The sequence below is a fragment of the Oncorhynchus gorbuscha genome, unplaced genomic scaffold (genome assembly GCF_021184085.1).
Source record: "Oncorhynchus gorbuscha isolate QuinsamMale2020 ecotype Even-year unplaced genomic scaffold, OgorEven_v1.0 Un_scaffold_1734, whole genome shotgun sequence".
Lineage (NCBI taxonomy): Eukaryota > Metazoa > Chordata > Actinopteri > Salmoniformes > Salmonidae > Oncorhynchus > Oncorhynchus gorbuscha.
In genome coordinates this window covers 43,062-58,760 of record NW_025746427.1, presented here as the reverse complement: position 1 = coordinate 58,760, position 15,699 = coordinate 43,062, and the positions used below count along the sequence as shown (strand labels likewise).

Sequence of the window (15,699 nt, the reverse complement as noted above, 5' to 3'; positions counted from 1 at the left end):
AAGACAGAAGAGAGGAGAAGACAGAAGAGAGGAGAAGACAGAAGAGAGGAGACAGAAGAGAGGAGACAGAAGAGAGGAGACAGAAGAGAGGAGACAGAAGAGAGGAGAAGGAACAGAGAAGAGAGGAGAAGACAGAAGAGAGGAGAAGACAGAAGAGAGGAGACACAGAAGAGACTGAGACAGAAGAGAGAGAAGGAACAGAGAAGAGAGGAGAAGACAGAAGAGAGGAGACAGAAGAGAGGAGACAGAAGAGAGGAATGAACCAGAGAAGAGAGGAGAAGACAGAAGAGAGGAGAAGACAGAAGAGAGGAGACAGAAGAGAGGAGACAGAAGAGATTAGAAGGAACAGAAAGAGAGGAGAAAGAAGAGAGACAGAAGAGAGGGGACAGAAGAGAGGAGAAGACAGAAGAGAGGAGACAGAAGAGAGGAGAAGGAACAGAGAAGAGAGGAGAAGACAGAAGAGAGGAGACAGAAGAGAGGAGACAGAAGAGAGGAGAAGGAACAGAGAAGAGAGGAGAAGACAGAAGAGAGGAGAAGACAGAAGAGAGGAGACAGAAGAGAGGAGACAGAAGAGAGGAGAAGGAACAGAGAAGAGAGGAGAAGACAGAAGAGAGGAGACAGAAGAGAGGAGACAGAAGAGAGGAGAAGACAGAAGAGAGGAGACAGAAGAGAGGAGAAGGAACAGAGAAGAGAGGAGAAGACAGAAGAGAGGAGACAGAAGAGAGGAGACAGAAGAGAGGAGAAGGAACAGAAAGAGAGGAAAGACAGAAGAGAGGAGAAGACAGAAGAGAGGATCAGAAGAAGGAGACAGAAGAGAGGAGACAGAAGAGAGGAGAAGGAACAGAGAAGACAGGAGAAGACAGAAGAGAGGAGAAGACAGACAGAAGAGGAGACAGAAGAACAGACAGAAGACATGTAAACAGAAGAGACAGACAGAAGAGAGGAGACAGAAGAGAGGAGACAGAAGAGAGGAGAAGGAACAGAGAGAAATGAGAGAGAGAAGACAGAAGAGAGAAGACAGAAGAGAGGAGACAGAAGAGAGGAGACAGAAGAGAGGAGACAGAAGAGAGGAGACAGAAGAGAGGAGACAGAAGAGAGGAGAAGGAACAGAGAAGAGAGGAGAAGACAGAAGAGAGGAGACAGAAGAGAGGAGACAGAAGAGAGGAGAAGGAACAGAGAAGAGAGGAGACAGAAGAGAGGCAAGGAACAGAGAAGAGAGGAGAAGACAGAAGAGAGGAGACAGAAGAGAGGAGACAGAAGAGAGGAGAAGACAGAAGAGAGGAGACAGAAGAGAGGAGAAGGAACAGAGAAGAGAGGAGAAGACAGAAGAGAGGAGACAGAAGAGAGGAGACAGAAGAGAGGAGACAGAAGAGAGGAGACAGAAGAGAGGAGAAGACAGAAGAGAGGAGACAGAAGAGAGGAGAAGACAGAAGAGAGGAGAAGGAACAGAGAAGAGAGGAGAAGACAGAAGAGAGGAGAAGACAGAAGAGAGGAGAAGACAGAAGAGAGGAGACAGAAGAGAGGAGACAGAAGAGAGGAGACAGAAGAGAGGTGACAGAATATATAATAATAATAATAATATATGCCATTTAGCAGACAGCTTTTCCAAAGCGACTTACAGTCATGTTCCACATTCTACCCCTCTGGTCCCGTTCCAACCCACTACCCTCTGTTCCAAGCACCATGCTCTTCCAACTCAGCTCCAGAAGGACCAGAAGAGAGGAGACAGAAGAGAGGAGACAGAAGAGAGGAGGGAACAGAGAAGAGGAGCTCCAGAAGAGAGAAGACAGAAGAGAGGAGACAGAAGAGAGGAGACAGAAGAGAGGAGACAGAAGAGAGGAGACAGAAGAGAGGAGAAGGAACAGAGAAGAGAGGAGAAAGACAGAAGAGAGGAGAAGACAGAAGAGAGGAGAAGACAGAAGAGAGGAGACAGAAGAGAGGAGAAGACAGAAGAGAGGAGAAGACAGAAGAGAGGAGACAGAAGAGAGGAGAAGGAACAGAGAAGAGAGGAGACAGAAGAGAGAAGACAGAAGAGAGGAGACAGAAGAGAGGAGACAGAAGAGAGGAGACAGAAGAGAGGAGACAGAAGAGAGGAGAAGGAACAGAGGAGACAGAAGAGACAGAAGAGAGGAGACAGAAGAGAGGAGACAGAAGAGAGGAGACAGAAGAGAGGAGACAGAAGAGAGGAGACAGAAGAGAGGAAGACAGAAGAGAGGAGAAGACAGAAGAGAGGAGACAGAAGAGAGGAGACAGAAGAGAGGAGACAGAAGAGAGGAGAAGGAACAGAGAAGATAGGAGAAGACAGAAGAGAGGAGACAGAAGAGAGGAGAAGACAGAAGAGAGGAGACAGAAGAGAGGAGACAGAAGAGAGGAGACAGAAGAGAGGAGAAGGAACAGAGAATAAGACAGAAGAGAGGAGACAGAAGAGAGGAGACAGAAGAGAGGAGAAGACAGAAGAGAGGAGACAGAAGAGAGGAGACAGAAGAGAGGAGACAGAAGAGAGGAGACAGAAGAGAGGAGAAGGAACAGAGAAGAGAGGAGAAGACAGAAGAGAGAAGACAGAAGAGAGGAGACAGAAGAGAGGAGACAGAAGAGAGGAGACAGAAGAGAGGAGACAGAAGAGAGGAGACAGAAGAGAGGAGACAGAAGAGAGGAGAAGGAACAGAGAAGAGAGGAGAAGACAGAAGAGAGGAGACAGAAGAGAGGAGACAGAAGAGAGGAGAAGGAACAGAGAAGAGAGGAGACAGAAGAGAGGAGAAGGAACAGAGAAGAGAGGAGAAGACAGAAGAGAGGAGACAGAAGAGAGGAGACAGAAGAGAGGAGAAGACAGAAGAGAGGAGACAGAAGAGAGGAGAAGGAACAGAGAAGAGAGGAGAAGACAGAAGAGAGGAGACAGAAGAGAGGAGACAGAAGAGAGGAGACAGAAGAGAGGAGACAGAAGAGAGGAGAAGACAGAAGAGAGGAGACAGAAGAGAGGAGAAGACAGAAGAGAGGAGAAGACAGAAGAGAGGAGAAGACAGAAGAGAGGAGACAGAAGAGAGGAGACAGAAGAGAGGAGACAGAAGAGAGGAGACAGAAGAGAGGAGACAGAAGAAGGAGAGAAGAGAGGAGACAGAAGAGAGGAGACAGAAGAGAGGAGAAGGAACAGAGAAGAGAGGAGACAGAAGAGAGGAGACAGAAGAGAGGAGACAGAAGAGAGGAGACAGAAGAGAGGAGACAGAAGAGAGGAGACAGAAGAGAGGAGACAGAAGAGAGGAGAAGGAACAGAGAAGAGAGGAGAAGACAGAAGAGAGGAGAAGACAGAAGAGAGGAGAAGACAGAAGAGAGGAGACAGAAGAGAGGAGAAGACAGAAGAGAGGAGAAGACAGAAGAGAGGAGACAGAAGAGAGGAGAAGACAGAAGAGAGGAGACAGAAGAGAGGAGAAGACAGAAGAGAGGAGAAGACAGAAGAGAGGAGACAGAAGAGAGGAGAAGACAGAAGAGAGGAGACAGAAGAGAGGAGAAGGAACAGAGAAGAGAGGAGACAGAAGAGAGAAGACAGAAGAGAGGAGACAGAAGAGAGGAGACAGAAGAGAGGAGACAGAAGAGAGGAGACAGAAGAGAGGAGACAGAAGAGAGGAGAAGGAACAGAGGAGACAGAAGAGAGGAGAAGACAGAAGAGAGGAGACAGAAGAGAGGAGACAGAAGAGAGGAGACAGAAGAGAGGAGACAGAAGAGAGGAGAAGACAGAAGAGAGGAGACAGAAGAGAGGAGACAGAAGAGAGGAGACAGAAGAGAGGAGAAGGAACAGAGAAGATAGGAGAAGACAGAAGAGAGGAGACAGAAGAGAGGAGAAGACAGAAGAGAGGAGACAGAAGAGAGGAGACAGAAGAGAGGAGACAGAAGAGAGGAGACAGAAGAGAGGAGAAGGAACAGAGAAGACAGAAGAGAGGAGACAGAAGAGAGGAGAAGACAGAAGAGAGGAGACAGAAGAGAGGAGACAGAAGAGAGGAGACAGAAGAGAGGAGAAGGAACAGAGAAAAGAGGAGACAGAAGAGAGGAGACAGAAGAGAGGAGACAGAAGAGAGGAGACAGAAGAGAGGAGACAGAAGAGAGGAGACAGAAGAGAGGAGACAGAAGAGAGGAGACAGAAGAGAGGAGACAGAAGAGAGCAGACAGAAGAGAGGAGACAGAAGAGAGGAGACAGAAGAGAGGAGACAGAAGAGAGGAGACAGAAGAGAGGAGACAGAAGAGGAGACAGAAGAGAGGAGACAGAAGAGAGGAGAAACAGAACATACTTCCATTAGATCAGACCAGCTGCAGTCTAACACAGTAACAGAATATTGGGGGAGTAGGCGTGCACAGAGCACCGGTGGCAAGTAAGAAATAGGTCACCCTGCTAAAGAATGCAGTCTCTCTCCCTCTGGATACTGGACTAGTGTTGGAATTTGGAGTGAACACACACACACACACACACACACAATAAGAAGCTCTCATGTTCATTCCGAAACATCAGTTTGCACTAATGAATAAACCTGGGGTTTATCATCCTTTGGAAAGAGTGAACTGATATGTCAATACAGGTCAGTATTACTTCACTTCAGTGCTTCCAGTGTGGTAATAATGTCTGTCATCAAGCAGAGCTTTAGAACGGGTGGTAAATCCTACCTAGATTCTCACAAGCCCTGATTGAACATCACTTGAGTATGGAGTCTTCATAAACACAGTGGATCAGTTCATGGGGTGAACAATCCACACAGAAAAACAATGGGCATTTTAAACATGTCCATTCATCCTCTGCACTGAAATTAAATCAATCCCAGCCCTGGTATCTATAGATTATAGTTGACCTGAGTTGGTGACCTTAAAGGACTAGGCATGGATCGTGTAAATTAGGCACAAGAAGAACACAGACTGAAACAGGGAGGGACTACATGGACTTGTCCAATAAGAAACACTCATTGTTTTTCCCATTGTGTGCCCTAATATACACAACCCTGGATTGGTTTGAATCCACTTACAACACAACAGAGAAGTACTCATCAAGTCTGATGATGGCTCCTTATTCTACCACTGGGATGACACTTTTTCCCAATATACCTATTCCCCCTCTCTCTTCTCCCTTCTCCAGAACCTGTGAGGTGGCCACTACCAATCCTTTCTTTAGGCTTTGCATCGACAATATCACTGGTCAATATGGGGTCTTATGTGTGTGTATGTGTATGTGTGTGTGTGTGTGTGTGTGTGTGTATGCATGTATGTATGTATGTATGTATGTATGTATGTATGTATGTATGTATGTATGTATGTATGTATGTATGTATGTATGTATGTATGTATGTATGTATGTATGTATGTATGTATGTATGTATGTATGTATGTATGTATGTATGTATGTATGTATGTATGTATGTATGTATGTATGTATGTATGTATGTATGTATGTGATTCTGAGGTTATATCTTGAGAAGATCAATTCCTGTGTGTGATCTAATATAGAGACTCAGACTGTAGCCATGTCTTTCCCTTCAAACCGCGCGCGTCCCTTCAAACCGCGCGCGTCTCTGCAGCCCTGAGCGTCTCTGCAGCCCTGAGCGTCTCTGCAGCCCTGAGCGTCTCTGCAGCTCTGAGCGTCTCTGCAGCCCTGAGCGTCTCTGCAGCCCTGAGCGTCTCTGCAGCCCTCAGCGTCTCTGCAGCCCTCAGCGTCTCTGCAGCCCTCAGCGTCTCTGCAGCCCTGAGCGTCTCTGCAGCCCTCAGCGTCTCTGCAGCCCTCAGCGTCTCTGCAGCCCTCAGCGTCTCTGCAGCCCTCAGCGTCTCTGCAGCCCTCAGCGTCTCTGCAGCCCTCAGCGTCTCTGCAGCCCTGAGCGTCTCTGCAGCCCTGAGCGTCTCTGCAGCCCTGAGCGTCTCTGCAGCCCTGAGCGTCCTCTGCAGCTCTGAGCGTCTCTGCAGCCCTCAGCGTCTCTGCAGCCCTCAGCGTCTCTGCAGCCCTGAGCGTCTCTGCAGCCCTGAGCGTCTCTGCAGCCCTGAGCGTCTCTGCAGCCCTCAGCGTCTCTGCAGCCCTCAGCGTCTCTGCAGCCCTGAGCGTCTCTGCAGCCCTCAGCGTCTCTGCAGCCCTCAGCGTCTCTGCAGCCCTGAGCGTCTCTGCAGCCCTGAGCGTCTCTGCAGCCCTGAGCGTCTCTGCAGCCCTGAGCGTCTCTGCAGCCCTGAGCGTCTCTGCAGCCCTGAGCGTCTCTGCAGCCCTCAGCGTCTCTGCAGCCCTGAGCGTCTCTGCAGCCCTGAGCGTCTCTGCAGCCCTGAGCGTCTCTGCAGCCCTGAGCGTCTCTGCAGCCCTGAGCGTCTCTGCAGCCCTCTGATGTGGGCCTGCTGCTGCTGCTACATGTATGTATAGTTAATATGGTGAGAGTCTGACTATAAAGGCTGTATGAGAAAGCCAGAGGGACTGTAGCCATTAGAGCTGCCTGCACCCCAATGCGTCAATACCGTCCTCCTGGCCAGTCTGTGTGTGTGAAGAGACCTTGAAGGGCAAAGCAGAGCACAGACCAGACGGTACAACAAGCAGAGTGCTCTCCCTCTTTCCCCTCCTAAATCTGTTCATCTGATAGACAGAACAACAAGGCAGAGTCCTCCCCCTCCTAAATCTGTCCATCTGATAGACAGAACAACAAGGCAGAGTCCTCCCCCTCCTAAATCTGTCCATCTGATAGACAGAACAACAAGGCAGAGTCCTCCCCTCCTAAATCTGTCCATCTGATAGACAGAACAACAAGGAAGAGTCCTCCCCCTCCTAAATCTGTCCATCTGATAGACAGAACAACAAGGAAGAGTCCTCCCCCTCCTAAATCTGTCCATCTGATAGACAGAACAACAAGGCAGAGTCCTCCCCCTCCTAAATCTGTCCATCTGATAGACAGAACAACAAGGAAGAGTCCTCCCCCTCCTAAATATGTCCATCTGATAGACAGAACAACAAGGCAGAGTCCTCCCCCTCCTAAATCTGTCCATCTGATAGACAGAACAACAAGGAAGAGTCCTTCCCTCCTAAATCTGTCCATCTGATAGACAGAACAACAAGGAAGAGTCCTTCCCTCCTAAATCTGTCCATCTGATAGACAGAACAACAAGGAAGAGTCCTCCCCCTCCTAAATCTGTCCATCTGATAGACAGAACAACAAGGCAGAGTCCTCCCCTCCTAAATCTGTCCATCTGATAGACAGAACAACAAGGAAGAGTCCTCCCCCTCCTAAATCTGTCCATCTGATAGACAGAACAACAAGGAAGAGTCCTTCCCCTCCTAAATATGTCCATCTGATAGACAGAACAACAAGGAAGAGTCCTCCCCTCCTAAATCTGTCCATCTGATAGACAGAACAACAAGGAAGAGTCCTCCCCTCCTAAATCTGTCCATCTGATAGACAGAACAACAAGGAAGAGTCCTCCCCCTCCTAAATCTGTCCATCTGATAGATAGAACAACAAGGCAGAGTCCTCCCCCTCCTAAATGTGTCCATCTGATAGACAGAACAACAAGGCAGAGTCCTCCCCCTCCTAAATCTGTCCATCTGATAGACAGAACAACAAGGCAGAGTCCTCCCCCTCCTAAATCTGTCCATCTGATAGACAGAACAATAAGGAAGAGTCCTCCCCTCCTAAAACTGTCCATCACCAACAGTAAACACAATAATAGCTAGCGCACCTCTCCACCTCCTCCAGCTAAATGTGTTATCAGTGTGGGGATGTGTCCCATAATATCACATCACAATGTGCAGAATGTTTCCTGATAGGTGAAGATGTAGGCCTATGACGTCACAGATACAGATATATTAGTGTCTGTGTATGACACAATCTGACCCTTATAGGAACGTATCGGTAGACTTGCAAAACGATGGTAGCTTTTCCAAAACTCCCAGGTTCTCCAGAAATCCCTGTAAAAAGATTCCCAGAATCAGAAGGGTGTATACAGAAAATACAGAATCCTCCAACTAGTATTTCTGAAAACCCTGGGAATTTGGGGAAAGTGATGTGAATGTTGTAACCCTAGTTAGTAGATTGAGTATTGATCAGGCAGTGTCTCAACTCTACTCTTCATTAAAGTGATGTGAACGTTGTAACCCTAGTTAGTAGATTGGGTATTGATCAGGCAGTGTCTCAACTCTACTCTTCATTAAAGTGATGTGAACGTTGTAACCCTAGTTAGTAGATTGGGTATTGATCAGGCAGGGTCTCAACTCTACTCTTCATTAAAGTGATGTGAACGTTGTAACCCTAGTTAGTAGATTGGGTATTGATCAGGCAGGGTCTCAACTCTACTCTTCATTAAAGTGATGTGAACGTTGTAACCCTAGTTAGTAGATTGGGTATTGATCAGGCAGGGTCTCAACTCTACTCTTCATTAAAGTGATGTGAACGTTGTAACCCTAGTTAGTAGATTGGGTATTGATCAGGCAGGGTCTCAACTCTACTCTTCATTAAAGTGATGTGAACGTTGTAACCCTAGTTAGTAGATTGGGTATTGATCAGGCAGGGTCTCAACTCTACTCTTCATTAAAGTGATGTGAACGTTGTAACCCTAGTTAGTAGATTGGGTATTGATCAGGCAGGGTCTCAACTCTACTCTTCATTAAAGTGATGTGAACGTTGTAACCCTAGTTAGTAGATTGGGTATTGATCAGGCAGTGTCTCAACTCTACTCTTCATTAAAGTGATGTGAACGTTGTAACCCTAGTTTGTAAATTGGGTATTGATCAGGCAGGGTCTCAACTCTACTCTTCATTAAAGTCACCTATTGGGTGAAACTGACACGTCCCTTTAGGAAACTAAAAACAGGATCAAATGACTTCAAACCGTGAACACAGTGTTTTCCCTTCTGACATCATAGCGTGACAGAACAGCAGAATATATCATACAGATGCTCCTCTCTTTAGTTTCATCAACATAAAAGGCACTGGGGCGAAATGTGGTGCTTTTCAACAAATGTGGATTATAGTTTAAGGAAATCTCACCTTTACTGCATTGAAGAGGTGTTAAGCAAAGGGACTTCCTGTCTCAATGAAGATGAATTGCATTTGAATGAGTCACCGTGGATGCACAGGGACATACGATACAATCGTCCCCATAGAGACAACGCTGGTCATTGGATCAGTGTGTGTATGTCATTACTATAGGGATGCATTGTCTGCAGAGTGACAGCAATCTCAGTAATCTGCTGATTGATTGGCTCATTCTGTGTAGCAGGATCCTTAATCATTTCATTTCTGTGATTGGCTCATTCTGTTTAGCAGGATCCCCAGTCCCCAGGTACCCTCATTTGTTGACTTCTGTGATCGAAAAAGTCTTGGTTTTATGCATGTCAACATCAGAAGCCTCCTCCCTAAGTTTGTTTTACTCACTGCTTTAGCACACTCTGCTAACCCTGATATCCTTGCCGTGTCTGAATCCTGGCTCAGGAAGGCCACCAAAAATTCAGAGATTTCCATACCCAACTATAACATCTTCCGTCAAGATAGAACTGCTAAAGGGGGAGGAGTTGCAGTCTACTGCAGAGATAGCCTGCAAAGTAATGTCATACTTTCCAGGTCCATACCCAAACAGTTTGAACTACTAATTTTGAAAATTACTCTCTCCAGAAACAAGTCTCTCACTGTTGCCGCCTGCTACCGACCCCCCTGGACACCATTTGTGAATTGATCGCCCCCCATCTAGCTTCAGAGTTCGTTCTGTTAGGTGACCTAAACTGGGATATGCTTAACACCCCGGCAGTCCTACAATCTAAGCTAGATGCCCTCAATCTCACTCAAATCATCAAGGAACCCACCAGGTACAACCCTAACTCTGTAAACAAGGGCACCCTCATAGACGTCATCCTGATCAACTGGCCCTCCAAATATACCTCTGCTGTCTTCAACCAGGATCTCAGCGATCACTGCCTCATCGCCTGTATCCGCCACGGAGCCACAGTCAAACGACCACCCCTCATCACTGTCAAACGCTCCCTAAAACACTTCTGTGAGCAGGCCTTTCTAACCGACATGGCCCGGGTATCCTGGAAGGACATTGACCTCATCCCGTCAGTTGAGGATGCATGGTCATTCTTTAAAAGTAACTTCCTCACCATTTTAGATAAGCATGCTCCATTCAAAAAATGCAGAACCAAGAACAGATACAGCCCTTGGTTCACTCCAGACCTGACTGCCCTCGACCAGCACAAAAACATCCTGTGGCGGACTGCAATAGCATCGAATAGCCCCCCGTGATATGCAACTGTTCAGGGAAGTCAGGAACCAATACACGCAGTCAGTCAGGAAAGCTAAGGCCAGCTTCTTCAGGCAGAAGTTTGCATCCTGTAGCTCCAACTCCAAAAAGTTCTGGGACACTGTGAAGTCCATGGAGAACAAGAGCACCTCCTCCCAGCTGCCCACTGCTCTGAGGCTAGGAAACACGGTCTCCAGCGATAAATCCATGATTATCGAAAACTTCAATAAACACTTCTCAACGGCTGGCCATGCCTTCTGCCTGGCTACTCCAACCTCGGCCAACAGCTCCGCCCCCCCCCCCGTAGCTCCTCACCCAAGCCTCTCCAGGTTCTCCTTTACCCAAATCCAGATAGCAGATGTTCTGAAAGAGCTGCAAAACCTGGACCCGTACAAATCAACTGGGCTTGACAATCTGGACCCGCTATTTCTGAAACTATCTGCCGCCATTGTCGCAACCCCTATTACCAGCCTGTTCAACCTCTCTTTCATATCGTCTGAGATCCCCAAGGATTGGAAAGCTGCCGCAGTCATCCCCCTCTTCAAAGGGGGAGACACCCTGGACCCAAACTGTTACAGACCTATATCCATCCTGCCCTGCCTATCTAAGGTCTTCGAAAGCCAAGTCAACAAACAGGTCACTGACCATCTCTAATCCCACCGTACCTTCTCCGCTGTGCAATCTGGTTTCCGAGCCGGTCACGGGTGCACCTCAGCCACACTCAAGGTACTAAACGATATCATAACCGCCATCGATAAAAGACAGTACTGTGCAGCCGTCTTCATCGACCTCGCCAAGGCTTTCGACTCTGTCAATCACCATATTCTTATCGGCAGACTCTACAGCCTCGGTTTTTCGGATGACTGCCTTGCCTGGTTCACCAATTACTTTGCAGACAGAGTTCAGTGTGTCAAATCGGAGGGCATGCTGTCCGGTCCTCTGGCAGTCTCTATGGGGGTGCCACAGGGTTCAATTCTCGGGCCGACTCTTTTCTCTGTGTATATCAATGATGTTGCTCTTGCTGCAGGCGATTCCCTGATCCACCTCTGCGCAGACGACACCATTCTATATACTTTCGGCCCGTCATTGGACACTGTGCTATCTAACCTCCAAACGAGCTTCAATGCCATACAGCACTCCTTCCGTGGCCTCCAACTGCTCTTAAATGCGAGTAAAACCAAATGCATGCTTTTCAACCGATCGCTGCCTGCACCCGCATGCCCGACTAGCATCACCACCCTGGATGGTTCCGACCTTGAATATGTGGACATCTATAAGTACCTAGGTGTCTGGCTAGACTGCAAACTCTCCTTCCAGACCCACATCAAACATCTCCAATCGAAAATCAAATCAAGAGTCGGCTTTCTATTCCGCAACAAAGCCTCCTTCACTCACGCTGCCAAGCTTACCCTAGTTAAACTGACTATCCTACCGATCCTCGACTTCGGCGATGTCATCTACAAAATGGCTTCCAACACTCTACTCAGCAAACTGGATGCAGTCTATCACAGTGCCATCCGTTTTGTCACTAAAGCACCTTATACCACCCACCACTGCGACTTGTATGCTCTAGTCGGCTGGCCCTCACTACATATTCGTCGCCAGACCCACTGGCTCCAGGTCATCTACAAGTCCATGCTAGGTAAAGCTCCGCCTTATCTCAGTTCACTGGTCACGATGGCAACACCCATCCGTAGCACGCGCTCCAACAGGTGTATCTCACTGATCATCCCTAAAGCCAACACATAATTTGGCCGCCTTTCGTTCCAGTACTCTGCTGCCTGTGACTGGAACGAATTGCAAAAATCGCTGAAGTTGGAGACTTTTATCTCCCTCACCAACTTCAAACATCAGCTATCCGAGCAGCTAACCGGTCGCTGCAGCTGTACAGTCTATAGGAAAATAGCCCACCCATTTTCACCTACCTCATTCCCATACTGTTTTTTATACTGTTTTTATTTATTTATTTTTCTGCTCTTTTGCACACCAATATCTCTACCTGAACATGACCTGATCATTTATCACTCCAGTGTTAATCTGCAAAACTGTATTATTCGCCTACCTCCTCATGCCTTTTGCACACATTGTATATAGACTGCCCATTTTTTTTCTACTGTGTTATTGACTTGTTAATTGTTTATTCCATGTGTAACTCTGTGTTGTCTGTTCACACTGCTATGCTTTTATCTTGGCCAGGTCGCAGTTGCAAATGAGAACTTGTTCTCAACTAGCCTACCTGGTTAAATAAAGGTGAAATAAAAAATAAATAAATAAAAATAATCATTTAATTTCTGTGATTGGCTCATTCTGTTTAGCAGGATCCTTAATAATTTCATTTCTGTGATTGGACAGGAGGGGAGCCATCCTGGGCTGCATTCCATTTCAAACGATTTTCCTCCACCCTTCTGCCCTTGTTCACCCCCTGAGGTAGGTAGGTTTAAAGGTATAAACCCCATAAGGTCCGTCACATTCATGTTCGTTATTAAGTCAGTGCAGGAGTTTATGATGTAGTCTCTCATACATCCCTGTCCCACTGGGATGTATTACTAACACACAGTATTTAACCAGGAAGCCCCATTGAGATAAATCAAGTCTTTCTGAACGGAAACCTGGAACTGTCAGAGTGTAATGTAGAGATGACAATTTAAGGCACCATCAATACACAAAGGGCAAAGGTGCCCAATGGCGTTGATGATCAATAAAGAACAAGATAATCAACATATGGAGGTGTTTCTTTTGAGAGCTACAGTTCCAGCACCATGGAAAGATTTCCATGTCTCAAAAGTATTTTAGAGGACACCTTGATTTTCTATCAAGATACCAAACACTCCCATCAGGCCTTCAATGTCTTGTTTAAAAATGCTGTAGCCTACTAGTCTACGTACAATAACCTAGTTAGTTCATATGTGACGGGCTCAGCACCGACTCTAGAATAGATGAAAGACGGTTGTTTCAGTGTCGTTGATACCTTCAATTAAGCCTGGAGATTCAACAACAGCAACACACTGTAATACTGATGAAATAGTCAGTGATTTAATCAAGTCAAATCAATGATCTACCCAACATTGGCTGAATTCTGACAAACATCAGTCACTTACTGTCATTCTATCTAAAAGCCTTGCACTTTAGATCCAAGTGAAATAGTGTATCTATACAGGTAGCAGGGTTGGGGGCGATTCCTTTTCAACTCAGTCAATTCAGGAAGTCAAGTGAAATACCAACATGTTACTAAAGTGTCACCACTCTTGAAAATGACCCGACCCTAATATAGGGATGTATATATTCCCCCCCCCAATGACCCGACCCTAATATAGGGATGTATATATTCCCTCCCCAATGACCCGACCCTAATATAGGGATGTATATATTCCCCCCCAATGACCCGACCCTAATATAGGGATGTATATATTCCCCCCAATGACCCGACCCTAATATAGGGATGTATATATTCCCCCCCAATGACCCGACCCTAATATAGGGATGTATATATTCCCTCCCCAATGACCCGACCCTAATATAGGGATGTATATATTCCCCCCCCAATGACCCGACCCTAATATAGGGATGTATATATTCCCCCAATGACCCGACCCTAATATAGGGATGTATATATTCCCCCCCCCAATGACCCGACCCTAATATAGGGATGTATATATCCCCCCCCCCCAATGACCCGACCCTAATATAGGGATGTATATATTCCCCCCCAATGACCCGACCCTAATATAGGGATGTATATATTCCCCCCCCAATGACCCGACCCTAATATAGGGATGTATATATTCCCCCCCCATGACCCGACCCTAATATAGGGATGTATATATCCCCCCCAATGACCCGACCCTAATATAGGGATGTATATATTCCCCCCCAATGACCCGACCCTAATATAGGGATGTATATATTCCCCCCCCAATGACCTGACCCTAATATAGGGATGTATATATTCCCCCCAATGACCCGACCCTAATATAGGGATGTATATATTCCCCCCAATGACCCGACCTAATATAGGGATGTATATATTCCCCCCCCAATGACCCGACCCTAATATAGGGATGTATATATTCCCCCCCAATGACCCGACCCTAATATAGGGATGTATATATTCCTCCCCCAATGCCAAATATTAAATCAAACAATCAATCAATGGGTCCAAAGTGTATAGTCACAAAGTGTATAGCCACAAAGTGTATAGTCACAAAGTGTATAGCCACAAAGTGTATAGCCACAAAGTGTATAGTCACAAAGTGTATAGTCACAAAGTGTATAGCCACAAAGTGTATAGTCACAAAGTGTATAGTCACAAAGTGTATAGCCACAAGCATAAAAAGAGATTTCCCGAAACCCAGTCAGTCAGAGTGAAAATTAAATCTTCAGGGTCCCCATCTCTCTCTGAATTCAAAACATGCCTCTACTAGCCTACAGTACACACAGCTACACTGGTAAACAATCAGATCCTACAGGCTAACACTAGCGTCAATCACAGCTAAAGTACATTAAACCCACAGATTTACCACTAATCTGATGTAGCATTAGCTTTAGCCACACGTACAACAACATGCCGTGTACTTATGCTCCAGACTGTAAACAAGACTATATTCACCCAGCTAGCTACATGGGCTACACAGTGATTACAGTGAGCAGTGTTACTCTGGGCTAGGGCATCAGCCACATGTCCTGTAACATACCTGTTCATACTATGAGACTGGACCCTTCTCTAGTCTCCCATCTCGCCGTGGCATTCAGATTGCTTGTTCCTTTTCTCATACAGCCTTTCCCTCTTCCCGCCTTCCTCTGTAGTGTGTTATGTATCCAAGGAGCCTCTCTCTAGCCTGTCTGCATGGCCGATGGCTCTCTCTGCATCCCTCCCTCTACCTCCCTGACTGTGGCTGGCTGGCTAGCAGGCAGGCTGCACTCAGAGCTACTGTCAGGGGGGGATGCTTCTTTGTTTGGCAGCCCCAGCCACCAGTCTCTCTCCCTCCCTCCTGACTCCTCCCGGAGTGTCCTAAAGGAAAGGTAATGATGATATGTCTCTGCCTCTCAGTCTTTATCCCCTATCGATCTCTACCCCACCACCCATCCCTGCAGAGTGTAACCCAACCCTCCTCCTCTCTTCTCTGCCTGCTTCCCCCGGGATAGAGGACTGGGGAGGACTTCACTTAGCACACAGCCTCACAGAGAGGAAGAGACAGACAGAGAGAGACAGAGCAAGGGGAGTGGGAGAGAGACAGAGAGAGAAAGGGAGAGAGAGAAAGGGGTGTGGGAGAGAGACAGAGAGAGAGGGAGAGAGATAAAGGGGTGTGTGAGAGAGACAGAGAGAGAAAGGGGTGTGGGAGAGAGAGAAAGGGGTGGAAGAGAGAGAGAGAGAGACAGGGAGAGGGAGAGAGAAAGGGGAGTGGGAGAGAGAGAGAGAGAGACAGGGGAGAGGGAGAGAGAAAGGGGAGTGGAAGAGAGAGAGAGAGAGAGAGAG

At 47.1% G+C, this 15,699-nt stretch overlaps 1 protein-coding gene across 1 annotated transcript in view; it reads right to left on the bottom strand.

The window, feature by feature from the left end:
* Positions 1-15,080, bottom strand: part of lrrk1 (leucine-rich repeat kinase 1) — a gene marked incomplete at its 3' end in the record, with an annotated part of 70,637 nt that extends 55,557 nt beyond the window's left edge. Inside the window, 1 exon segment of the mRNA XM_046338116.1 lies at positions 14,918-15,080. Coding sequence (XP_046194072.1) covers positions 14,918-14,925 — 8 coding nt within the window.
* Between the last annotated feature and the right edge of the window lie 619 nt (positions 15,081-15,699).